Source organism: Diceros bicornis, chromosome 22 (genome assembly GCF_020826845.1).
Source record: "Diceros bicornis minor isolate mBicDic1 chromosome 22, mDicBic1.mat.cur, whole genome shotgun sequence".
Classification (NCBI taxonomy): domain Eukaryota; kingdom Metazoa; phylum Chordata; class Mammalia; order Perissodactyla; family Rhinocerotidae; genus Diceros; species Diceros bicornis.
The window spans coordinates 17,376,432-17,402,911 of NC_080761.1; the positions used below are offsets into that span (position 1 = coordinate 17,376,432).

Consider the following 26,480-nt stretch of genomic DNA (forward strand, 5'->3'; position numbering starts at 1 on the left):
AGATGTTATCCTGGAATCTCTGGGTTTCCTTTTCAAAGAAAATTAAATCCCACATAATGTTTTACACTCTTTGCTTTGCTTTTTTCAGACTCGTGTCAGAGGATGTAGGAATGGACATCCCCTTTGAGGAGGGAATACTGAGTCCCAATGCTGCAGACATGAGGCCTGGTGAGAGGAACATTTGTTCATTTCTCTCAGCACTTTATATCCAAGGATTTTCATTATTCAGTGAGAGAACCATTTCCTATGCATCCAACTTGTGATTTCAGTGATAAAAGTGAAGGCAGAAAAAAAATATGTGTGAGGAAGGGGTAAGGCTTGATTTGGTTAATTTCAGAGTTGACTTGAATATTGATGCTCGCTGGTGTGGGCCACCTTCATCTCCTGGGCCACGGCTGTATCTGCCAATGTTTTCAGTTCCTGTGATAATTGCCTATTGTACATCCTAACCCCAAATTCTAACTAATATCTAAGTTCACCAAATTTATACTTGAGTGTGAGAATGTGTAAGATTAGAAATGTGATATGAAGAATGCTCAGTATCCTAATTATTTAAAAAAACCCTACACTCTAAAGGTTTACAACCCAAGGCATATACAAGAAGGAATTTAAAATTTTCAGTTGCAACCTATGTGATTCCCATTTTGTACCTTTGCACTGTACCAGCTTCCTGATCATACCAAGATCCTGAACCCAGATGTTATCAGCCAAGCTTCGAATGTAGTAGGAAGAAAGGAATCAATTAATTTTTTTTCTGTCCAAGTATTTAAAGTGCATTCTTCAAAATACTAGTCATGTGACATAATTATTTGTAAATGTTCTATGACCAAATAAGCATGGTAGCCACTATATGTCTACTCCACTCTTCAAGGTTCACAATGCACTTTTGAATAATAAAGACACTAAGGCCATGATTATCCCGTATCGTAGCAGTTCACTATATGTGGCTATTTAAATTAATTAAAATTTAAAATAAATTTGAGAAGTTCAGTTCTTCAGTTGCACCAGCTTCATTTCAAGTGCTCAATAACCATATGTAGAACATTTCTGTCATCATAAAAAATTCTTTTGGACAGCACTGCTCTGAGAATTCTTGTGATATAGAAACCCAATGTTTTTCAAACATATTGGTCAATAGAAATTTTTTCAAGTGATACATAAAAACATCACATGGAACACAGTTTAAGTGATGTTCCATACAGAAAAAAAAATCTCAATGACAGAGACAGTGTCAACTTCCTTAGGACAAGGCCAGAGTTAAAATTCCAGATGGCCTTCAAAATATTTTGTGATAAGGAATCCTGAAAGTTCTATTTTAGGCTGTCTTGTTTAGTTGGGATCAATATGGTTAAAAATGACTTCTCCAGCTCTGCTTCTGTTAAGTGAAAGGCACATGACACGCAAGATGCACATTACTATGAAAGGATGGGAGCTGCTTCCACGAGGCTTAATATCAGAAGACTATCACTTATGGTGTGGAAACCAGCGTCAAGCAATGTTGGCATAGTGGGTAGTGACTGCTTGATCAAAGAATGTAATCTGGGAGGAAACTCTAGTTTAATTAAAAAAAAAAAAAAAGAATGCCAGCCAAAGAAAGATCACAGCAGATCATACACAGAGTTGTCAGGAACTGAAGGAAAGTATTTGGGGAGTATCTGAGAACATAACAGATAAAGTTCTTATCCTCCATTCCATGGGAGCAAAGTCTACACGAACCATTATAAGATACGTGTAAGCTGAACTGTTTTTCTTATGCAATATGCACTATAAAAATTCAATTCAATTTAGTATTATATCAGTGTCAGGTTCTCAAACCTGAACAGGGCAATTCTAAAAACCAGTTTCTGCCCATTTAGCAATGGCTCTCGCTTCCTATTTCTACATGGCCAGGGCTGATGGGGCTGGGGCAAGCCAGTACTGAGGGCTGCTGGTCAAGAAGTGGGTCCAAATCCCATATAAGGAGTTTTAGCAGGTCTGCCTTTACTGAGAGGACCTTAAAAATGTTTTTCCCTGGGGCCCTCACCCACTCTTGGGAGCCACGTACGTGGTCTGATACTTGATGTTGCTATTCTTTTTCTTCTTTAGAACCTCCTAATTCTCTGGATCTTAATGGCAGTCATCCTCAGAGAATCAAGCTCACAGCCCCAAATATCAATCTTTCTCTGGACCAAAGTGAAGGGTCTATTCTGTCTGATGATAACCTGGACAGTCCAGATGAAATCGATATCAATGTGGATGAACTCGATACCCCTGATGAAGCAGATTCTTTTGAGTATACTGGGCATGGTAAGTCGCCAAGTTGGCAAGACCAAAGTTAAATGAAAAGTGAAAGATTATCTAACATGAGGAACAAACCTCCCATTTTATTGCTGGTGACTCCTTTCTGTGATTTCTAGAAGTTTCTGTTTGTCTCTCAGGTCATAAGGGGCCATGATTGACAGTCCAGAGCTTGACAGAACAGGTATGGTTCACTGAGGTCACACATAGTCATTGCTTCTTTGTTAAACCCCTACTCTCTGCCAGGCTTTGTGCTAGGCGCTGGAGCTGAGAGAAAGCTGTCCCGTGCTGTGTTATAAGAAAATTGGGGCTGGGTTTGCAGAGAAGGAGAATTTAATCTGGAAGATAAAATTTGAAGCCAAGAAATCAGAGTTTACCGGTTTCTTTGTACAAGCTCCCTCTGTCTGGAATGTTATTTCCCGCAGATCCTTACCTGGCTGGCTCCTTCCCTTTATTCAGATCTTAATCAGATGCCATCTCCTCAGAGAGGCCTTCCCTGACCTCTGTAATCAAAGGGCTTCCCCACCCCCACCACCCAGTCACTCTCTATCCCGGTATTCATTTTATTTTCCATGTGTCACTAACTGAAATCATATCATGGAACTATTTATTGCCAACACTTATTGTCTTTCTCTTCCCACTAGAATGTCTGCTCCACAAGGGCAGGGACTTGATTATGTTTGTTGGTGTATCTCCAATAAAGTAGGAAGAAAGGCAGGATGGGGTAGGGTGTGGTGGAGGAAGAATAAAAAGGAAGAAAATTAAAAGTTGCTGGATCAAACACTGACACTCCTGATATGAATATCAGTCTCATTTTAGTTCTTTCTCTTGCTCAGTGAAATTGAGTTTGTTAAGAAATATGTACAAATACAAAGCATTTGCTTTAAAAACTGGCATTGGGGCCGGCCCCGTGGCACAAGTGGTTAAGTGCGCGCGCTCTGCTGAGGTGGCCCGGGGTTCGCCGGTTTGGATCCCGGACGTGCACTGACGCACTGCTTGTCAAGCCATGCTGTGGTGGCGTCCCACATAAAGTGGAGGAAGATGGGCATGGATGTTAGCCCAGGGCCAGTCTTCCTCAGCAAAAAGAAGAGGATTGGCAGATGTTAGCTCAGGGCAGATCTTCCTAAAAAAAATAAATAAATAAATAATAAAAAATAAAAACTGACATTATGTAGTTTCTGTTTTACAGGGTGGCATCCTCTGACTTTATCATATTTGACATTGAAAGTGAGAGAATCCTGGCTGCAGCTATTGCTTTGATATATTGTAGAAATTCTTCTTCTTCTTTTTTTTTTTTTTGTGAGGAAGATCAGCCCTGAGCTAACATCCATGCTAATCCTCCTCTTTTTGCTGAGGAAGACTGGCTCTGAGCTAACATCCATGGCCAATCCTCCTCCTTTTTTTCCCCAAAGCCCCAGTAGATAATTGTATGTCATAGCAGCACATCCTTCTAGCTGCTGTTTGTGGGACGCGGCCTCAGCATGGCTGGAGAAGCAGTACGTCGGTGCACGCCCGGGATCCGAACCCGGGCCGCCAGTAGCAGAGCGCGCGTACTTAACCGCTAAGCCACAGGGCCGGCCCTGTAGAAATTCTTCTTAAAATTAAAAATTTTCTTAACAATTTTCCTTTAAAAAATTTTTAAATCTTCTTTGAAATTGCTTAAAAAGAAATACCACAATTAAATGATGCCCAACCTTTCAGAGCCATGCTAATTCCAGCAGTGTCATTCATAGGAGAGCATAATTAGGAAATTCATCCAATTAGTTAATTAATGCAACCAATGCTCATTGAGCCACGGAGGCCACAGCCGTGACCAGCACAGATTCAGACCTGCCTTCACAAAGCTTGATTTTCTCAAGTTAAAACAACGGAAGTGGCTCAACTACTTGTTCTACTGTTTATTATGTTGAAGCAGAGTTTATATTGCATTTTTGTCGTGTTCATGAATTTCTGTCATTATCTGGGTATTTGACCCTGTAAGTTGCAACACACAGATAGGAAATGAAAGAAGTCTTGAATTCCTGTTCTTTTCTGCCATCTCAGAGACTCCTCCCCGGCTCCTCCAACCACCCCGCTGCCTCAGCCCTTGTCCTGTTAATATCTTCCCACATGTAAGAATCACGCCTTAACTTAAAGTCCCACAGAAGACAGCTGTGGCCTGACCCTGCTGGTCCCTCCCTCCCCTCCCCCTGTACTTCCCTGTGGCCCCAGAGAGCTGTGTCACACCACATCTGAACCTTTTATTTTTATAAATAGTAAAACTGCCAAGCAAAGTGGTGGTGGCTGAGAAAACTGGTAATTAAAGCTGCCACTTGCTGACATAGTTCTTTTTCTTTAGTTGACACAGTTATGTTGAAAGAGCCGGTTTAACAGCCACAACCCTACTTTTAGGTCTTAAATTGAAAGGACAGAATTTTAACATAAGTCGAATTTTAAAGTCCATCCTTATTTTAAAATGAAAGATAAATGTTCATACATTCTTTTAAACAAACAAAAACATTAAACATTGAAACATTAAACATTGAAAACACAAAGTATATTTGAATAGTTATATTTTATAAACATGCAGATATAGATAACCAACTGTATAAGAGGGAGGGAATACATTTTAGTCCCAAAGTATGAAATTAATACTGCATGTTTTTTGGGTTTCTTCTGTGAGCGTTTTGAACTAGGCATATACGTTCTAAACAAAACTGGAGTTTTTAAGGCACAGTGTTTTGAAAGTGTTTGGTTGGTAATTTATTTTATTTAATGAACACTTTCATAGTGCTTACTATGTGCCAGGATCCGTGCTAGGTGTTTTATGTATATTAACTACTTTAATCCTCATGTCAACTCTATGAATAGGTACTATGTTTCCCCCATTTTAAGATGAGAACACTGAGGCACAGAGAGGTTAAATAATTTACCTAAGGTCACACAGTGAGTAACGTCAGAGCCAGCATTCAAACCCTGAGTTGTGGTCCTTGACTCCTGGGCCATGCTGCTTCTCCATAAACATACTGGCAATGAATAGGGGAGGGTCTTTGACTAGATCAGGCTCACATACCTGAAGCCAAGCCTGATAGCCCACCTCACACTCACCCGTCCTTTTTCGGGCCATTTTCATGGCTTGAAGGCTCTTCCTTCACCAAGTGCTTGAAGGACTTGCATGCCATTCACCTGTTTTATTGGGTAGCTGATGACCAAACATTCCTGGCAGATTATTTGCCCGTAATGTGACTTTGCTTACAGAAAGTTTTTGAATCTCACTATCAAAAGATGTTAAGTTGATCTTCACTTCCCAGCAATTTTCTTTAATAATTGTGTCCAAATAGTTGAAAAATATCATTCAAAGTACCAATATAATTAAGGCTTGCTTTCCTTTGATATTTACAATTGCCAAAGATACCAGAAATATGTAGATAATGAAGAATTTAGGAGGTCAATCTTTCACATTAAGGGAGATCTGAGCTTTTTTTTAAAATACTTTATTATACTAATCCAAGAAACTTAAAAATATCCAAGAAAAAATGATGACCTATTTCTGTTTTCCTAACCAATTGCAAAGTAATTTTTACCATAATTCAGATCTCAGCAAAGGCATTTCATAATGGAAATGAAAAAATGGTAAAGAATTTTAGCCTGAATGTTTTTAAGACTGTTATAAGAAATACTCATATACTCATATTTTTTCTTGCTAGTCTCCTAAGTGATATTTAGTGACCGCATTTAAGTTATCTTTTCTAAAACTAACCACCGATGACAGACAGTTTTCTATGTGAATAAGGTACTCTAACATTTTTCCCAGATAGTCAGAGTCGCTTCATTTAACTTCCTATCTACAGTGTTCCATTATTTTCACAGCCTGCAGGCAACCAGCTTGTAAAATCAATTCCGTGTTTTAACTCTGCATATAAACTAACCAAGTGTTAAGCCTATTTTGTTTTACCCACAAGCAACTTTATGCCATACTGGTGTCGTCTGAAAGGATGATTTTTCTTTATACTTTTGTATGCTGAGTTTTTACACTCGAATTAACTGCCTGCCTGCTCTTTGTCACTGAAAGAACTTTAAAGACTTCTTAACTGTGTACCAAAAAAAAGTTAAAACATAATGTCTTCTAAGATTATTCACCTTATCAGTGCAAGATCATAATCTAGAAAGCTAGTCACCTTTCACCCGTGTGTGTTCCTACCAGAAGGCCACAGCTGACGTTATCTCTAGTGAGTCCGTAATGAGCACCAACAATGGATTCTCCACTGCGGTCTGTACAGCACAGGATGTTCAGAGCTTGTGTTTACATTATCTCACAAAAGACAAAAGAAGATGTTCAAGTTGACATCCCCTCTGTGTGCCAGGGCTTAATTGACTTCAATAGTCTCCAGGGAGAAAAGCTTGTGATGAAGAAAAGGAGACAAGAAAACCAGGCATTTCTTAGTGAAGAGCTCATGAGACCAAAAATTAAATTTGGAGGGCCTGGGGATATGGAGTTAAATGAGACCTGAAAAATTTGAAAATAGTGAGAAAATGATGGCTGGGGGGTGAATGGTAATTTATAGTTATAGCAGAAGAATTATTAAGATCAGGAAGATATTGTTAATTCAAGGGAATAAATAAAACTATCTGTACTTCTTACTAGCTTATGTTATTGACTTCTAGAAATGAGCAACCTTAGAGAATTTACTCTACCCCTCGCTCTTGTATCATTCTTTTTTAAAATTTATTTACATCGATCAGAAGAGATGGGCAAGGAGAAGGAGCCCCAGAAACTTGCCAGCTCTCACTCTCTGAAATATTAGGAATAACATTCCATAAAAAGATCCAGCCTCCAACTTTTATACTAAAATGAATAATAATACTATTTCTGAAAAATAAAGTGCAGGGGGCCGGCCCGGTGACGGAGTGGTTAAGTGCGCGCACTGCGCTTCAGTGGCCCGGGGTTCGCAGGTTTGGATCCCAGGTGCTCACTGACGCACCGCTTGTCAAGCCATGTTGTGGTGGCATCCCATATAAAGTAGAGGAAGATGGGCACAGATGTTAGCCCAGGGCTAATCTTCGTCAGCAAAAAAGAGGAGGATTGGCATCGGATGTCAGCTCAGGGCTAATCTTCCTCACAAAATTAAATAAATGAAAAAAATAAAGATAAAAATTAGAGTCAGCTATATAAAAATATATTTCTATCTGGGGAAAAATTACAAATTTAAAACCTAAGCATAGGGCAGGAAAATAATCGCAATACGTGAAAAACTTCTGTATAAAGAACTCCAACAACTTGATAAGGACCACAGTAGGCAAAGGACTTAACAAGTGCCTTCCTGTCAGTAAGAGAACTATAAGTAGCCCATAAACACTTAAAAATTCTCATCTTCTTTAATAATTAAAGAAATGCAGATTAAAACAACAAAGAGAGGAGTTTCGCCCTGAATTGTCAAGGGTTGAAAACTTTGATAACTTCCAGTGTTTTTGACAGGAAAGAAATACTCATATATTTTGGTATGATATATTCGAGGACAAAAATGTCCATAAAAACTTTAAGTGCTTATATCCTCTGACCCAGCATTCCACTGCCAGAAAGTTAACCTACAGCAATATGTGCACAAACGAGGTAAGATACCCGTATGAAGAAACTTACTGAAGCAAATTCTTTGTAAGGAACAACAACAAAATGGGATAAAACTGAATTTCCATTGCTATGGGATTGATAAACTAAAAGACATCAGTAAAATGGAATACTCTAGGGCTCCTTTTAAAAATGAGCAGGGTTTATATTCACTGAGACGAAAGGGAGTCTACGCTGTATTATGAGGTAGGAGCACATTGTAGAACAGTATGTACAGAACATGCAGAATATCTGGAATAATCATACTTTTTGGGGAAAAAAGTATACATGTGCATATGCACATAGGAAAAAGAATCACATCGAACAATAATGAGTGAGAGTGACACGGGTGATTTTTTTTCGTTAACAATTTCTGTATTGCTTGCACTTTTATTAATGTGTTTTATTTTTTAAACCAGAAAAAAGAATAGAGAATACAAATTTTTTTAAGGAGGAAGCCTCAATAAAAGCATGCAGAAAACAAAACAACCCCACACAGATTACTGGGGTCAAGCTAGAGCAGCCCAGAAAGTCCCAAACAGGACGAAGAGGGGTTGGTGGATGGTGAGTTCCTTGCGGGGAAGAGCATGTGTGTACAGGAGCGTTGTAAGACAAACCCACATCAGAGCCTAGAGTTCTGAGGGAACAGAGACCAGGTGGAAAACAGGGTCCCAGGAAAGGAGCTCAGATGAGCATCCAAGGGCCCCAACCCAAGTAGGAAGGGAGAAACAGGAAGGGATTCCAGATAGGGAGTCCAGTGCAGATGGATGGATCTGCACAAGTGACGCAGTGCTTGATCTGAAGCCAAAGGTTGCCGCTTCCATCCTTAGTGAGCTGCTGAGTGCTGGTGGGAACGCAGAGGAAGCCAGAGTAAGGCAAGGCTCTATAGGTGGTGGTAGATGTTGGTGTTGGCAAAAAAGGCTAAGATTGCTTCCCAACCGGACTTCATTTTGCCATTCTAAGTCACAGAAATTAGATACATTTGAATGTGTCTTGTAGAATCTTCTGGAACATAATGGCTTTGTTGTGGCTCCCTTACAGATTACCTATATTTCCAGGAACTTGTCCGAGCTTTCTTTTATTTACCCACTCAGCTCTCAATTTTCACTGAGTGATCTGTGCGGGCTTCCAAGCTAAGTGTGAAGCGGGTTGGTGGAGGCGAATATTAAAGGTGATTCAGGCACAGTTTCTTAGCCTAAGGAACTCACAGCCTCATAGTAAAATAAATGAGAATGAGACAGTCACACATGCAAGGTACAATGTGACAGCTTGGAAGAGCAGAAAAGGTAAGGGTTTGACTATATTTGCTTACTAACTCTGTGATCTGAGGTAACTACTTCAGTTAGTTTTTGCATCAGTATTGTGTCTGTTATAATACCTACTATTGTGCCTGATACATGGTAGATATTTCATAAAGTATTGCTATTATTATTATTGTCAAAGTGCCATAAAAAGAATACAAGTAAAGTACACTGATTCAAAGGTCATTTTCCGTGAATGGAAAAATAAGAATGATAATATCTCACAGAATTTTTGTGAAGGTTAAAAATAATCTTTTCTTTCAAATTACTTAAGCATGCAAAGAATAACTATTATTAAACTCTACTAGTGAGGTAAAAATGGAAACAATTGCTGCTTATTCTTTTAAAAAACTGAAGTGGTTGCTTGTTTTGGATGCACAAGAGTGAGTAGTAAATTTCTCCCTCAAGAATGCTCAGTGGGATTTTTTGATGCTTTATGCACCCACAAATAGGAGTCTTGTGAATTTTTGGCCTTGGAGCAAAGTTATTTGGTCTACAAAGTTATTTGTTTCTCGCTTACTATAAAATCTTTCTGTAGCGTATTTTGAGAAATTCATAGGAAGTAATATCAAATTTACATCCAGATGTGGTCCCAATAGGGAAGGGGTTCAACTGCATTGTAAGAGTCTTAGAGCGGGGGTCTGGGCTGGCAGTATCATCAATCTATGAAGCTGAGGGCCTCCAAAAGACTCTGAGCACTCAGGATACACCAGGAGATGCAGCCCAAGGAAAACAAGATTATCTGGGCCTGATAAATAGCCTTACACTCCATCAGAAAGTCCTGCAGTCTTCAACTTGTATGATCAAGGATAAATTGGTACTAGCCTTTACCCCCTTGGACCACCACTGATACAAGACAGCCATAGTCCTGCACCTATCCCCACTCTCACCTTGGTCTTCGCAATGGATTTGGTTCTTCAATCAGTCAATAAATAAGATTTCACTGAGTGTCCTTTGTGTGGTCAGGATGGTGTTGAGCTCTACAAGAGTTATACAAAACAGGGAGTTCCATCAGGTTGACTGTGCCAGGAGATAGCTAGTTGCTGAACTGCCTCAACTGTAGAAGCCTTGCTCCATCAGCCCTGCTCTGTGCTTCATTTCCAGAGGATCCCACAGCCAACAAAGATTCTGGCCAAGAGTCAGAGTCTATTCCAGAATATACAGCAGAAGAGGAACGGGAGGACAACCGGTTGTGGAGGACAGTGGTGATTGGAGAACAAGAGCAGCGGATCGACATGAAGGTCATCGAGCCCTACAGGAGAGTCATTTCTCACGGAGGTAGTCAAGCTCTGTGCAAATCTGGGAATGGGGAATGGGGCACCCATATTTTTTTATTAGAAGGCAAAACTAGGGTTCCCTGCAGCATGACATCCCAAAGACCCTACTGGGCAGTCAATGTTCAGGGGACTGTAGAGCTAAGTATATTACCCTGTACTCAATTCAATAACCATTGGAAAGCGTACTACGCAAAAGGAACTTTCCCATGTGAAAAATGCTTTTGGCACCACATATCTGATGGCTATAATCTTCTGTGAAAATTTCTTGAAAGCCATAGTTGCCCAATTTAATAACATCTGTTTGGAAATCACATGGGTGGGTTGTAGGGTTTAACTGAATAATTTTCAAGTCCGTACTCCGTGGCCTGTAGTGAGATCACTATTCCAGAGATGCTTCTAATTACAAAACGGTCTTTTGAATCCTCTTCAGAAGCTTTAGGAAATCTTTTTAGACTCAGCCTGGTCATTTTTTTCACTACCTGAGGTTTGCTTTTCTATAAACTCCATTACCTCTATGCCTGACAACAGCCATTCCAGCCAAAGCCTCCACCTGCTTAGTGAGGGACAAGGGAGAGGGAAAAGCTGTATTTTCTATTTCCAGTGCTTTCTTGGAGCTCCAGGAGCCTTGATCAATTTGGGATTCACAAAAGGTCACAAGAGCACAAGCAACATATTTAACGTTGTCAACTTCAGAACACATAAACGGCTTTTTGATTTTTCTGCTGCATGCACTCCTTTCCTGCAGTCCTGGGGCACCACCCTAACCACTCGGCTTTTCTAGAAAAAGCGTAAGCTGAAAAGGCAATTGTTGTTCTCTCTTCCTTAACAAAGACAGGGAAATAACCGTCTTGGCACTGCATTAAACCCGTAGCTTTTGTTTTCTAGCAAGCACAAGGACATTTTGTTTTTTCAATCAAACTTCCCTCCCCCAGCAGATTTTCCACCTTCCATCCCATGCATTGCTACCTCCATGGAAGTATCAGGACCACCCAGGGACTCTGACCATGATAGTGAAGGAAGATGTCAATAGGTGCCCTGGCCATGACCTTCCTTTCTCCTGCCTCCTCTTTTGCCCTGAAACTGTAATATGGCCCTGTGATAGCTGCTGTGGGGTGGGGACAGTTTCCTCTATGGGAAACATTTCCCATAGCTCTTCAGAATGACAGCTGGCCTAATCTTGCTGAAGGTGACAGTCAGCTAGCCATAGAGTCAGCCCTTTTGTTTTTATAATGAAAACCACAACCTGAACATCATCCAGATCTTTCCAGAAGGTCATATCTCCTTTGCCCTACCCATCTGGTATTTTGGTTTGTTTGCTTTTTTGGAAATAAAAACAAAGGCTGACTATAAAAGTAACCTGTACTCGTTCTAAAAAAAACAAAAAATGTAGAAAAGTCTGTTAAAGTAAATCAAAGCCATCCAGAAATAATCTCTATAAACTTTTACCCCTCAGGTCTTAAATTAAGAGTCCCTTTGTTGTAAACAAGGCAGGCTCATTGCTTTGCTGCTATCCTAAGGCTGAATTATCTCATTAGTCCAGTAGATTCACCTGCTTGTTCTTTCAACCACAGTGAACTAGGCAGGTTGGGTGAGTGGGTTGAGCCCATCGGCTGTTGCCCGAGTCAAGAGAGGGTGATTATCATCAGCACGCTAGGGTCCGAAAAAGCCCCTGCTTCTGCCTGTCACATTCTTTGTGGAAACTCAGCTGACACCTCAGGGATAACTTGGTTTGCTGCGCCCTCCATCCCTGCCACTCCCTTCCCTTGGCATTTGCTTGTCTCCATTCTGTGTCGTGAGCTCAGTTTTCGTCTGTGTGACCGTCCTGTTTGTTTGGAAGAGAAGGCCACCTTCCCTCTCCCCGGCTTCGCCTCCACCTTCTCCAGGCACCAGCCTGCATGATGTGCCTCTGGCTGCACCCATCTGAACGTTAGCGAGGTGCCACCTCTTCCTATGCCCTGAACAGCTTTTGTGCTCTGTTGGTAAAAACGGTTCACCCGTTACTTCTGAATTGGCCAAAGCTTTGTCTGCTGTGTTGGAAGCTCACACCACCTTCTTAGACCTTAATGATGATAAAGCAATACTCCTTAGTTACCAATCTGTTGAGTTTATCATCCTGGCTTCTGATGAGCATTTAAAAAGCAGTACCCCAGAGTGAACATAGATCTTGTTTTGGTGTCTTGCATTTTGCTATGAGGAAGTTTTCCCATTCAGGCCAGTAGGAAAGTGCCAGCTGTCAAGTGCTCCGTGCAGCACAACTGCAAGATATGGGGGTGATGAACACAGCTGCCTAAGTTCACCAGAAAACCAGGCCCTGCCAAGTGTCCACACCACTTGGAAATACCAGTGCATGAGAGCAGTATTTGAACAAATAATTCAGTCTTCAGCTTTGGTGACCTCAATGTGAGCTATTGCCAGAGGCCCATACACAACGTAGAAGAACAAGATTCAAGACTCGTCTTTGCCACTAACTAGTCTGTGACCCTGGTACATCGCTTAACTTCTCAATTACATCATCAGTCAAAGGAGGGTGATCTCAAAGCCAATGTCACCTCCTACGAGCAATATCCCTACCATCTGCTTAAATAAAAAAGCAAAAAGAGGTCTGGGTGGTTTGGATCAGCCATCAGTGTGGGGTCATTTTGAGGCCAGAACTGGCTTTTTTGAACTTGAAACAGAGGACACATTTAACTAACGAAGGACCGTCACGCCGAAGCATTGTAATGAGGAGTTTCCTTTCTTGTTTTTTTACTTCTCTTATTTCATTATAGGAGATTCAGGTAACTTCTCGGCAGTGTTGCTGGACAAATGATCCTGGAAAGAATGAGGAGAAGAGTTGCAGGCTGGTGTGTGTGTGTGTATGTTTTGGTTGCGACTGTGACATCTTTCCTTCTCCCTCCATTCCATTTGCTGGCCAGCAAACTTGTGTTACGTCCCTTTCATGCCTGTCTGTTCTGCCTCAGGTAAGGTTTGCGTCATTGCTTCAGAGGGTCTCAGGAGGCACCACGGAGGGGTGGTTCCTGCACCTCAGCACACATACCCCGAATTCACCTCACAGTTATTGAGAAGAGAGTCTAATAAAATACATATTTTAAAAAACCAAACTTCAAATGAATTATGCAGTTGCTGACGGGCGACTTCACTTGAGGAAGCTGCATTTTTAGAATAGAAATTGCGTTAGCTGACCCCCTTGAAGGCATCTGCGAGCAACAAAAAGCAAATGGTCCTCCTCATTCTAGTCATTGCACTTCGCCAGCAGTTGCTACCTGAAATATCCCCACAGCCTGACAGCAATGGTACCGGCTCTTGATTTAGAAGGAAAACTTTCCCAAGGAAATCTTTATCTTCTAGTTCCTTCCTTACATCTTACATCTCCTACTCTCCTCCTATTCTCTTCCTGTCTCTTTTGCCTCTTCTTCCCTTCCTACGGTATGTCTGCCCAAAATACAAAAGCCATCTTCATTTGTAAATTTCAGTAATTTTTATATAAAGAGACATCCCTGATATAGTCAATGATCAGAAAGTGGTAAGCTGATCCCTAAGTATTTCTTTGATTAAATGAACTCTAGTGAACACAACACTACAGCATTCCAGGGACAAACAGCATTGACTTCTGAAGTACTGTTTATAAACCTCAGTCTTTCCTCTTTTTAAAAAAAATTCTTAGAAATTCTCCAGAAATAGAAAAAGACATCAAAGTAACTGAGCAGTCATGATCTTGAAATTACCCTGACAGCCTGGAGCCAGACAGCTACATTTAGAAAGATGCTTTTGAAAGGATGCTTTCGTACTTGCTTTTAAGTTGGATTCGTTACGTCTATTGTCTCTTTTCATGAACTCAGTCTTTTTCATTGTGCTGAGTCTGAATTACATACTTTCATGGTATAAGATTAGTGTAGCTAAGCTACCCTATCTTTTGTGGATTCCCATTCAGTTATGAATCTTCTTAAATAAAATTATTCAGTGGAGCAATTACTTCTTGTTTTAAAACATATCTCCTTCTGCCATTTTCCTTCATATCACATTCTAAAAAGAAGTTGGTAAATACCTACAGATTGGACAAGATAGAACTAAAGCAAAATATCCAGAGGGAAGCCGCTGCAATCCTGTTTCACGATCATGCGTTGCATCAGGTGTATACTTACATAGGAGCATCTTCTAAGATATGTAGCGTAACATGGTATACAACAACCTCAAATTAGTAATACATGCAAACCCATAATTGGATATATTTTTAGTTGGTATCACTCTCTTTCCTCACCTCTGTTGTGGTAGAGTCATGCTCTCTATCTTTGTAAAGAACGTCTTATTAAACTTCTTTTCAAGAGTTAAGCCCATTCAAATCTATATCCAGCTGGTAGTTTACTCCTGTGTAATCACCAGAGGGGTATTTAGAGTTTTGAAAAAATGAAACACACCGAGTTCCAAGAGGGCTGGATCAGTCTTGAGGGTGTGTCCTGTGCTCCTATGCAAAAGCTTTGAGGAAATCTCTATTTAATGATGCTGAAGTCCAGAACTATGTTATATGACAAAAATTGCGTGCATTTAAAAAGGGATATTAAAAACGAAAATACAGTACATTGCTTCCATTTTTGAGTCTGGAAGACACATGAGATTCCGTACACACACCTGTGGGGATGTGATCAACACCTGCCGTGATTTCAAAGATGAGCTCTAAGAGAACACAGAGCTTGCTTAAAGAATGGAGTAGAGCTTTCAAAAGGGGGTAAAATGTCCTGAGATGTCCCTACATTTTCCTTGAACCTTGGAGTTTCAGTGGCCACACTTCCCACATCTCCCACCTCCTATTTTCTCACTGCCACCTGCAAATAGCACTTCCACCCCCTACCCATGTTACCAGGAAGTAATTCTCTCAAGTTTTCCTAAAAGCACATGTTCTCGTAAAACTCAAAGAGAAGGCCAGGCCCTTCTTGAGTTTGTCCCCTTTTTAAGATACTAGGCTCCGAATTCTATGCTTAGTTATTCTAGACCTGACCAGAACTTTCCACATATCCCTGCACTGTCTGTTGAATCTGGAGATCCCAGGGACACCACAGGCAAGTGTGTCAGTCCTTGAAATCAAAGTAAAGGTGTTTGACCTGTCTACTCACTAGTATCTGGTCACTGGAGTGTGTGCGTGTGAGATTATATTGCAGTTCAGTGACTAAATTTTCTCTTCAAGTGAACTGGGTCTAAAACTAAAAAGAGCTAAAGAGGATCAAACAGAACTTCTTTCTTAGCCATTAAAAGAAAAAAGTATTACATAAATAGCTTTTTTATTATATAAATTAGAAACTCATAAGTCAAAAAGTTTGCCCTCATCCTTTGATAAGTTAAATATTTATACACCCCATTGAAGACTATGTACAACACATACAATCGTCCATAATATATGGATGCTCTATATACGCAAATATATTCACACTATCTTTTTAAGACTCTATATAACATATATGTTAACCACTGAAAGATAATTATATGTGTATATACTTAAGGAATTATAGTCTATATAATACTCATTTAAAGATATACCTATTACATACGTACACACATACTTGTGAAGGCTTCCAGATTTATTCTTTAGGTTAAATATTATCTTGTTAAGAGCTTTCAATTGGTTGCAAATGTCTTTTTGTTTGTCCCCCAGGATACTATGGGGACGGCCTAAATGCCATCATTGTGTTTGCCGCCTGTTTTCTGCCAGACAGCAGTCGGGCGGATTACCACTATGTCATGGAAAATCTTTTCCTGTGAGTGATACTTATGACAAAGTCCTTTGAGTTAATGTCTGTGGGCATGTAATGGCAGATAGAGCATCTTTAATAAAAGGAAATAGATGATGTAGGATATTCTAAGCCTTTGATAAAAAGTCAATGAAATCTCTGTTAAGGAACATTGCTCAAGAGACTAAACCTTTAAAGGACCTGTTTTGTCAGTAGGATGTATTGAAAACAGAATGAACACAGTTTGGCCTGTATTTTTAAATTCTGTAACATTTCCTTTGGGCGAAGTGTTATTTTTGTTCCTTGATATGTTCTTAGTCAACTAATGATAACCTGACTTCATGTATATTGGCCCTTGTTTAATGTGAGTTGCCCTTAGTATATGGTAACATTGTTGACATTTTTGAAAGTCAAGTTTCTAACCCACACGTTTTTCTAGTGTACTTGCATTGAAAAAAAAAAAAGATAACCATACAAATAAATGAGTAAAACTCTCAGAGAAATGATCTTAGGTAACCGCATTCTTCTCAAGATGAAGAGGTAATATGCACAACCATTCTTAAATGTCATACACCCTGTAAATTAAATGTTATATAATCAGAGTGTAAATAAGATGAGCTATTTCATGTGGGAACTGAAAACACTCCTCTTCCTTCCTGTGATCAGATATGTGATAAGTACTTTAGAGTTGATGGTAGCTGAAGACTATATGATTGTGTACCTGAATGGCGCGACCCCGAGACGGAAGATGCCAGGGCTAGGGTGGATGAAGAAATGCTACCAGATGATTGACAGACGGTATGTGGGCTCCATTATTTAATCACTATTTTGACTTCCTCAATAGCCCGCAGTTCTGATTCCCTTTTAATCTACCAAAAATGCGATCACATTTTAGGAACATTGAATTATGCAGAGTTGAGATAATAAATTATAAAAATATTAATGAAAGTGTCAGTTGATACCCCAAATCTGAAATAAAGCAAGTCCTCCCCAGATTTTGTAATGTTGTAATCTCAAACCTGGTGACCAAGTTTATTTTAAACTATGCATATGCTACTGCCACATGGAGGTGCAAGTTGAGCTGATAAACCGAAGTATCCATGAGTCTCTACTGGTATTATGTGATCTTGATGCTGTTTGTGTGTGCTGGGACTGTTAGGATTTGGACAACTGTTGTGCTCTTATTTCAACATTCACTGTTAATTCAAGTTAACCACTAGCCCACATGGTTCCTTGGTGTGCCCCTTCCTCAAGATACTTTACTTCCATCCATACTGGTTTTATTAGAACAAAACACATTATTGCTATCTACAGGAAAATTGTCATCATAAACATACAAATTTACGATGTCTATGATATGTGTGGCATCCCCTTAGATGTGTCTCCTTGCATAATAACATGAGTACCCTGTTATATTAACTAAAATCCATTTAATGATCCAAACATTCGTAAAGTAGCATTGCTAATGCTGAAAAACATGCCTGAAAATCAAGAACATTAAAATGGTAATCTGAAGGCCAAACAGCCACATGATATATGCTGTTACTATTTTCATTATATGAAGAAGAAACCAAGGCTCAGTAAGATCAAATAAATTGTCTAAGTCGCTAGTAAGAGTGTATTCTTTTCAAAATAATAAAGATAATGCTGACCAAAATATGCCATGATGGTTATAGCTTTATGCACTCCAAGAATATAACCATTCTATTTTACATTTATTCCTATGGGAAAATGAGGTCTGAATCATACAAGCTTTGAAATATATCTCAAAAAGTATTCTTTTTATTAATCATGGCCATTCTATACCTTCCCACCAAATAATAGTAACCTGCCTAGAACTCTCTAATATTATATATATTTCTATTTAAAAAAGGATATATTTTGTGTTTTAATTCCCACTGAAAATGAGTTATGAGTAATTTTTTTTCTTTATTCAAAATAGGTTGCGGAAGAATTTGAAATCATTCATCATTGTTCATCCATCTTGGTTCATCAGAACAATCCTTGCAGTGACACGACCTTTTATAAGGTGTGGTTATTATTGTAGTAAAAATAAAAGTACTACTAGTAGCTTTTAAGAATATGTATTCATTGTCCTATAAACAAGGATTCATAAACTAAAAGAGTATGTAGGAAAATATATTTTGTCTCTGCCTTTCCTGGAAAGATACTTTGGACTGTCCAGCAAGAGACCCTGATTAAGAATGAACATTATTTCAAAATGACTACTTTTCCCTTCGTTATTATAAAACATGACCTCTAAATTCCTTGCTGTAAACAGAAGATGAAGTGGTGGGCTTTCCATGCCACGTTACAGAAGGGAATAGACAATGCTTTTAAAGTGATACGGTATTTTGTAAAGAATAGAAAAGGTAGAGTAACATGACAATGGAAACTATTTCAAGACAGATACAGGAGCCACGTCTTAATTGTTCTATGTCTTCTGAACAAACATCAGGTAGGTCTCCAAAGTTAGGTAGAGTCTGGGCAGCCATTTTGAGGCTTTGTTTAATCATCCATGAGAATTCTTGGTTTCAGTTAAGTTCAATTCAGTGAATATTTATTCATCATTCATTTTGTGTTAGATGCTGTGTAACCTTACATTTGGGGAATGCAAAGAAAAGTAGGATATACTTCATAATATAGTAAGACTTGAAACAGTTAAATGAAAGGGACAGTATGCATTTTCTAGAGAGCTTTAGAAATATAATAAAATAAAGTCTTGCCCAACATCAGGATACAGATTAGGTTTAAATTGAAATTTTTCTGTTTCAAAGCTATTTATGAATCCCTAAGAAAAATTCCAATAACTCCACTTCTGTAGAAAAAATTACAGGTTAAAATTCTTTATATTTTTTTACATAGATTTTACTGTGCCTTCCAGATTCTACCTTTTTTGTGCAGTGTTCATTTATACTTATTCAGCATTCCCATTCCCTACTTCCAATAATTGAGTAGCAAGATGCAATCTAGTTTTCCTCTGACAAAGGTTAGCTCTTTACCATACTATGTTAAATTGCTTTACAAAATAATATGAAATATTTAAGATACACAAAAGCCACTTATTTTAATAATAGCAGGGCCGGCTCCGTGGCTTAGCAGTTAAGTGCACGTGCTCTGCTACTGGCGGCCCAGGTTCAGATCCCGGGCGCGCACTGATGCACCACTTGTCTGGCCATGCTGAGGCTGCGTCCCACATACAGCAACTAGAAGGATGTGCAACTATGACATACAACTATCTACTGGGGCTTTCGGGGAAAAAAAGGAGGAGGATTGGCAATAGATGTTAGCTCAGAGCCAGTCTTCCTCAGCAAAAAGAGGAGGATTAGCATGGATGTTAGTTCAGGGCTGATCTTCCTCACTAAAAAAATAAAAATAATAGTAGAAAATGCCTTGACAAAGGAATAAGAATCAATGTACTCTGATGAGCTTATAAAAAGTTTAATGGGTAAAAAAGTAAACATTAGCATTGATATTGATTCATTGATGTCTGTTTAATAATTCGGCTCTTATAATTATGAAACAAATATGTTTCTTCTTGATAACTAACAAAATATTTGTTACTGAAGAATATTGAAAAATGGTTATAATTCAACATTATTTATTGAAGGGAGTTTCAAGATAAGAATAATTACAAAAATAATCATAAAATTATAGCAAATAGTGTTGTGGTAAATTACGTATAATAATGGCTTACATTTATTGAGTGCTTACATGCATTATTTCATTTAATCCTAATGACAGTCCTCTGAAGGAGGTGCTGTTTACTATTTTCATTACATAGAAAGAAACCGAGGCTCTGTGAGGTCAAATAAATTGTCTAAAGCAGGAGCCAGCAAACCTCTTCCATAAAGGATAAAAGAGCAAATACTTTAGGTTTTGTGGGCCATCTGGTCTCAGTCACACTACTCAGTTCTGCCATTGTAGGGCAAAAGCAGTCATAGACAATATATAAACAAATAAGTGTGTCTGTGTTCCAAGAAAACTTGATTTATGAACACTGAAATTGAATTTCTTAAAAATTTTTACATGTCATAAAATATTCTTGTTTTGATATTTTTTCAACCATTTAAAAAATGTAAAGACCATTCTTAGCTCAAGGACTGTAAAAAACCGTCAACAAGCTGGCGTTGGCCCACAGGCCATAGTTTGCAAACCCCAGGTCTAAGGTAACATAGCCAATAGATGATGGACTCAGACTTTAAACCCAATTGCCTGCCTAAGTTTAAGGACTACACATTTTCAATACTTAAACATTGCATTCTACGGTTTCATCACATAATACCCTCTTTAAAGATCCCTCTTGTGAATCGATTTATATCAGTGTAACAATTTTTAGACCTGAAAAAGAGAGGCCACTAAAATGTATTATAGGTCTTCTCTCCAATAAAAGATAACACTTATGATAGAAGTATATGGCAAATTCATTTTTTAAAATGAATTATTTGTCTGTGCCAAGCACTGGGGTAGACATGAGAAATTAAATAGCTCAATTGCTGTCATCAAGAAGCTCATAGCCCAGCAACTGACATAGGCAGACAAGTAAACAATTACAATATAGGGTACAATTGACGCACTATGGTGGTAACTCGGGGCAAGGGTGAGTTTGGGGGTAATAGGTGGAGAGTGAAGGCTGACAGTCTGCGTCAAGAGAGGCTTTCCAGAAGAATTAGCCTTCAAGGTGAGTTTTGAAGGACTAATAGGAGTGCCGAGGTAAAACCAGGTAGAGGTAACAGCAGGTACAGATACACTGAAAAGGAGAGAATGTGGCGAGTTTAGAGAACTGTATGTTCTAGTGAATGAAACACTGGGCTGGAGTTTCTGCCCTGTGACTTCTTCCTCCCTCTCACTCCACCCACTCCATCTTTTATCAAAACCTGAATTTAACTCAAAAATTCCCAAGGAAAGAAGAGGCCTAATGTAGCATATCGTTGGTAACGTGTGTTCACCCCAGACTTATCAGAAGTGCTAGAAATAACTGTATGGAGAGGAAATTGTTCACAAGTCACAGCCAGTGGCCCAGGGTCAAAACTGCAAGTAAAATGGATAGAGAAAGACCTTGCAAAAGCTTCCTACTAGAATGCACAGTAGTTGAACAGAGGGCGGCACAGTTGGCAGACTGCTCGGCACGATTCCATTCGACTGGAGGTCTTTTCATTGGAAACCATTCCAGAAAATTCAATGTTCGATCAAGTTCCCTTTCAAGTGGAATGATACGTTTGTAAAATTAGTTTGCCATTACATCAATAATACAGAAATTCCTCCTTATAAAACGTCCAGTCATTACCATAAGACCCCGTTCTTTCTTCAATAACTGCCAATTCCTGTTCCTAACCCCCTTCCCTAGAGCCAAGGTCCTTTATCAGTTTCAGTGGCATCCTTCCAAGTTGTTTTCTATGCATTTACACACATGAAAAATGACAACATTTAGATGAAAGCCATTTGTAATTCAAATCCAATCATTGGAACACGTTTTTGAACATTGGTCCATCTGGAATGAACTCTCAGACTAAAACTTAAAAAAAAAACTAAAAAATATTTAAAATAAAAATAAAAAAGAGGAAAATGAGTTTACATGTACTTTTAAAATATATCAACCTTGGTAGATTCTGAAAGAATTAATGACAAGATTTTTGTTCATTAAAAACAAACAAACAAGCAAACAAAGCCAAGCCAACCATAAACCAGTGACTATTCAGAGTGGCAGAGATGACTGGAAGCCCATGTGATGTGTGGTGAAGAGTGTGGACTTTGCAGTCAGACTGCCTGGGTTTAGATCAAGGCTCTGCCTCTTACTGAAGGTGAGACCTTGGGCAAATACTTAACTCGGTGTGTCTCGAATTTCCTTATCTTTAAAAATAGAATAATAATAGTACCTACTAGGTACTAGGCTATAATAAGTACTAGGCTATAATAAGAAATAAATGAGTTCATATATGTAAACCACTTAAAACAGTGTCTGGCACATAGTAACTACTCAAATAATGTAGTCTGTCTTCTTAGTAAGAGTGCTGGGACAAGTGTTAAGTACCAGGATTTTCAAGAGCAGGCAGCAGGCTTGGGAGGAATGAAGGAGTGACTAATGATATTTTTTCTTTTCTTCTCTTTTTTAGTTCAAAATTCAGCAGTAAAATTAAATATGTCAGTAGCTTATCAGAACTCAGTGGGCTGATCCCAATGGATTGCATCCATATTCCAGAGAGCATCATCAAGTAAGTCCTTATGGTTTCGAAAATTTGGTAAGAAATATTGCATGTTTGGAGAAGGAGATTGGAAAAGAACTCATTTCTGGAAGAGTGGGGAAATGGCGTTATCTTATATTTAAAACAAATATTAAATATTCTCCCATAAATATATATTTTTTTCTTATAATCTATAGATAACTTTTCTGTTCTTTCATATCCTCTTTCACATAATCTTCTCTTGGGATTATTGATTATTGTTCATTTTCACCTTGAATTTTACTACCATTTTGGAGAAAGCATAAATTTAACATTAATCAGTACATGAGACACATACTTGTGTCTCCCACCCACACAGACCCAGTAGGGTCTGGGCATAGCTGGATTTCTTTATTGCTTTATATAAGTAATTTATCTGCATGGCCCTAGGAAAAGAGAAAAAATTACCCTTTCTCTGCTTTCTTGTAAATCCTTTTTCTTCACGGTTTGCTTCAGGTGAAAGATAAGGCAGAGTGTGGGTGGCATGGTTCAGAATGATTTCCTTACGCAGTAGAGGGTAATGCAGCAGCAGCCTGTAAGGAGAAAGCACGGATACTGCAGGTCATAGGATTATGCTGCAAAAATAAGAGTAAAAGTTAACTAAACAACCACTTGGAGCTGGGACTTAATAACATGGATACTGGAGAATGAACCCTCTTGTTTGGTTCATTGTTGCAAAGAGCCATTTTTTTCTGTGGATCCTGTTTTTCTTCCACTATGTCCAATTCACTGGTTTTCTTTTTGATTAGAATTGACAGGAACATAACCATCAGCTCAAACAAAACAGACAAGAACACCCTATCTTCCTCCATAAGATGAATAGCAAAATAGACCTCCCAATTTGAGTTTCCAAAAAAGAGTCCCTTCACTTAGTGTGTGGGTTAGTGTGTGTCGATGCTGTACTGGGCATGGAAGTGCTCTATTAATGTCAGTTATTTCATCCCCACAGTAAACTCCAATTTACAGATAAGAGAAGAGAACTTAGTAAAGTTATTTATGCGAAGTATAAATAGGAGCAAGGAAGAGATGAAACTGGAATTCAAATTCAGGTCAACCTGGCACCAAGCTTCCCTCGTCCTTTTCTAGTAGTTTCCCTCACCCCCCTTAAAGTATCCATCTAAATTCAAAGCTCAGGAGTAGAGGCATTCAGTGTTCCTACATGCCAATATCAGGCACAAACACAGGACACTGACTGGGATTAGAACTGCCAGTTGGCTCAGCTGAATTAAGCAGTGTGTTCAGATGACTAACACTGGCTTTAATCCTCATTAACTTCATAGAGTTCCCACAATCAGCACACTCACTGCAGCTGGTGCCCCCATCTCCAAAATCCACTCCTTCTCTTTAAATGAAAAATTACTTGAGCACTCACCTCCTATAATGCTATCTCCCTTTGCAAACAATGACAAGGACATTCTCTCCTCAAGTGCAAATAAGCATTGGCCACTTTCTAGGTAAATACGGTAAGGCTTCCATGGTTTGGCTGTTGGAGACAATAGAGTGAGGAAGAGAAAAGAATGGGCTTTGAAGGTTTAGTATTAGATCTTCCCGCCTGCCTCTTGCTGTCTCTGACACTTCAGGCAACCTAATAACAATCTCTGAGTCTAGCTTCAGCATCTGTGAAATGGGGAAGTAAGGAGCACTTCATGGAATGGTCCTGAGACCAACATACATATGAGAACAACATACAAAAAGCATTCAGGAAGCCTCCTGGCACAGAGCTGGTGATCCAGAATGTTATTTATTATAATCGTGTTTAGAGACTCACTATCATATGGGAAAGTTTAATTGAGAAGTTAAACATGCCCGCGGCACTTTTCATTCATCTACACATCAGTTTTCAAGGGCTCCCTTTGGGAAAAGTTTCTTCAGGCGGAAGGGTTCCATTCAGAAGGATTTTCTTCTGGAGGAAGAAATGTACAACCGTGCACGTCCTCCTCATGTGTCCGTGTTTTCTCCCTTCTTTGGTAATCCATCTCCTCTGAATGTCCTCTCTGCCATTTCTGTTACTGGCCCTCGTTGCCCCAGTTTCCTGTTATGCCATCTTCAAATTGGCACACCATAGCTGCTTCCTCTTCTTGAATAACTTCCAGAGGGTTTGATCTCAGCCAAGACCAGTCTTCAGCTGGGATGGAGCCTGTCATCAAGGGGCTTAAATAAAAGAAAAACTTGCCCAATCTGGAGTCAGATTTATAATCATTGATTACAGTCGATTCTTGTTATTTGATGTTCTAGAACACTGAATAACGAATACTGAACTGTTGTTCCTAGGGTAATGCAGGGTTAGCTTTCTGCAAGCCTGCAGTCACAACATTTTCATCAGCAGATTAATATATAACCTTATTTTATGTGTGTTTCTATTTAAAGATATCTTATTTGATATAAACTGTTGATTCATTAACATTGAACTCACAGCCAACAGCACTATAACTCGTGCGGAAACAAAGCTTATCTAACACGCATATATTCTCTGGAAGGCACATCCCAGCCTTCTTGTGCTTAGGAACACTAGACAGCACTTCAGCTCTATGCTTGGGGTTCATTTTAAATGGTGAAATCACCAACAAAAAAATGCAAAAAACGTGGCACTAAATAGACCGTGAAAAGGACCCTTGTTCACCGTGCTAGAGCTGCAACCAGAAGGCAGGGCCTCACCTTGTTTAACCTCAGCTGGGGACATGCACGTCAGGTGACTCAAATTTTTTGCCACTCTATGAACGTCTGCAAGTGACCCTGAAAGTGCCACAGGCATTGATTTGGAGGTTACAAATAAAATTTAGCAAGTAGGAGAATTCACAAACAGAATCCGCAAATAATGAGGATTGGCTGAGGATAATTTTAAATGCTAAATCGTTGATTATATCTAATGAAAATAAGATTTCTCCTGAAAGGCAATTTGATTATAATTTGGATAGGCTTTTGCTCTCATGTTTTGACTGTTCTTTAAGACATTTACCTGCCATTTTTTCCATCTGTTTGCTCATTTTCCTCACTACATTCGTTTTTTATCTCGTAAGGTACGATGAAGAGAGGTCTTATAAGAGGAGTGTGAGGTAAAATCTCCTGATCTACAGTTCACGCTGGCCCCTCTGTGTGTGTACACCAGTGTCTTACTCGTGGGTGACCTCAACATGCTACCAAGCAAGAGGTCGTTGTAATAGTCCCTTGAGTGTACCATTCCTGGTCTTTGTCTTGTGTGTAAAGCTGTTGAGGTCAGCCTAATTTGCAACTGTAACCTACTAAGTTAGCTATATCCCTGACTTGGCCCAGGCTGCAAGCTAACTATACCCAACAGACTGATGTGGATGTTTTCAGCTTTCTTCAGCCAGCATGTTTCTGAGCTCTTTGCAACTTTTATATCTACCTTTCAGAAGGAATTTGCAAAGTAAACATCCATAAACACTGAATGGGAGGAAATGACACAATATTTAATGGAAGGAATGTGTCTCAGTGCTCCAGAGAACGGTTTTTAAAAGCACATATACTCCACTTATGTTTGGCTCTGCTTTGCTGGGTGACTCTCTCACGCTCTGCCTGCTTCTTTTTTGTTTCTTTTCTACGCTGATAATTTTTGCTCATGCAGACTGGATGAAGAACTGAGGGAAGCATCAGAAGCAGCTAAGTAAGACTTGGTTTTCATTCAGCAGCTGGCGTGATGTTGGCTTGTGTTTCAGGAATGAATTGGGAGAACTCGCATGCCTGGTGTTTTATTCTTGCATCCTGATAGTAATGCTGCACTTTAAAAGTTCACTTTTCCCTTGATAGATGCTATTTCTGTTATTCATCCTATAATCTATTTTCCCCCATGATCTTGGTTATCTTGAGAAATGTATTTGTTACTGTTTGATTTTTTTAAAAATGTACATGCAATTTTAGGGACCACAGCAAAAGAACACATCACAGGCACTGCCACATATAATATAACATCCAGATCATCATTAGATACATTGAAGCAACAAAACCTCACTAATTCATACTAATGGAGAGAAATGATGGCAAGTCGAAATTTGGAATATTTTTGTAGAACCAATTTCATGACTTTCCAAATATTTTTTTTTTTTTTTTTGTGAGGAGATCAGCCCTGAGCTAACATCCGCCAA

At 39.1% G+C, this 26,480-nt stretch overlaps 1 protein-coding gene and 1 long non-coding RNA gene across 13 annotated transcripts in view; one reads left to right on the forward strand and one right to left on the reverse strand.

The window, feature by feature from the left end:
* The window catches only part of PRUNE2 (prune homolog 2 with BCH domain), a 350,844-nt gene that overhangs the window by 312,338 nt on the left and 12,026 nt on the right, over positions 1 to 26,480 (forward strand). For 5 of the 12 annotated variants that reach the window (XM_058565602.1, XM_058565604.1, XM_058565609.1 and 2 more), the window contains 9 exons: positions 89 to 168; positions 2,086 to 2,286; positions 10,267 to 10,440; positions 16,084 to 16,186; positions 16,826 to 16,957; positions 18,102 to 18,188; positions 22,273 to 22,371; positions 25,398 to 25,433; positions 25,964 to 26,002. In XM_058565602.1, coding sequence (XP_058421585.1) covers positions 89 to 168; positions 2,086 to 2,286; positions 10,267 to 10,440; positions 16,084 to 16,186; positions 16,826 to 16,957; positions 18,102 to 18,188; positions 22,273 to 22,371; positions 25,398 to 25,433; positions 25,964 to 26,002 — 951 coding nt within the window. Of the gene's footprint in view, positions 1 to 88; positions 169 to 2,085; positions 2,287 to 10,266; positions 10,441 to 13,207; positions 14,039 to 16,083; positions 16,187 to 16,825; positions 16,958 to 18,101; positions 18,189 to 22,272; positions 22,372 to 25,397; positions 25,434 to 25,963; positions 26,003 to 26,480 lie in introns of those variants that run through there. The other 7 variants (XM_058565603.1, XM_058565607.1, XM_058565612.1 and 4 more) reach the window with 4 other exon arrangements.
* The window catches only part of LOC131419980 (uncharacterized), a 118,960-nt gene that overhangs the window by 11,084 nt on the left and 81,396 nt on the right, over positions 1 to 26,480 (reverse strand). The window lies entirely within an intron of this gene.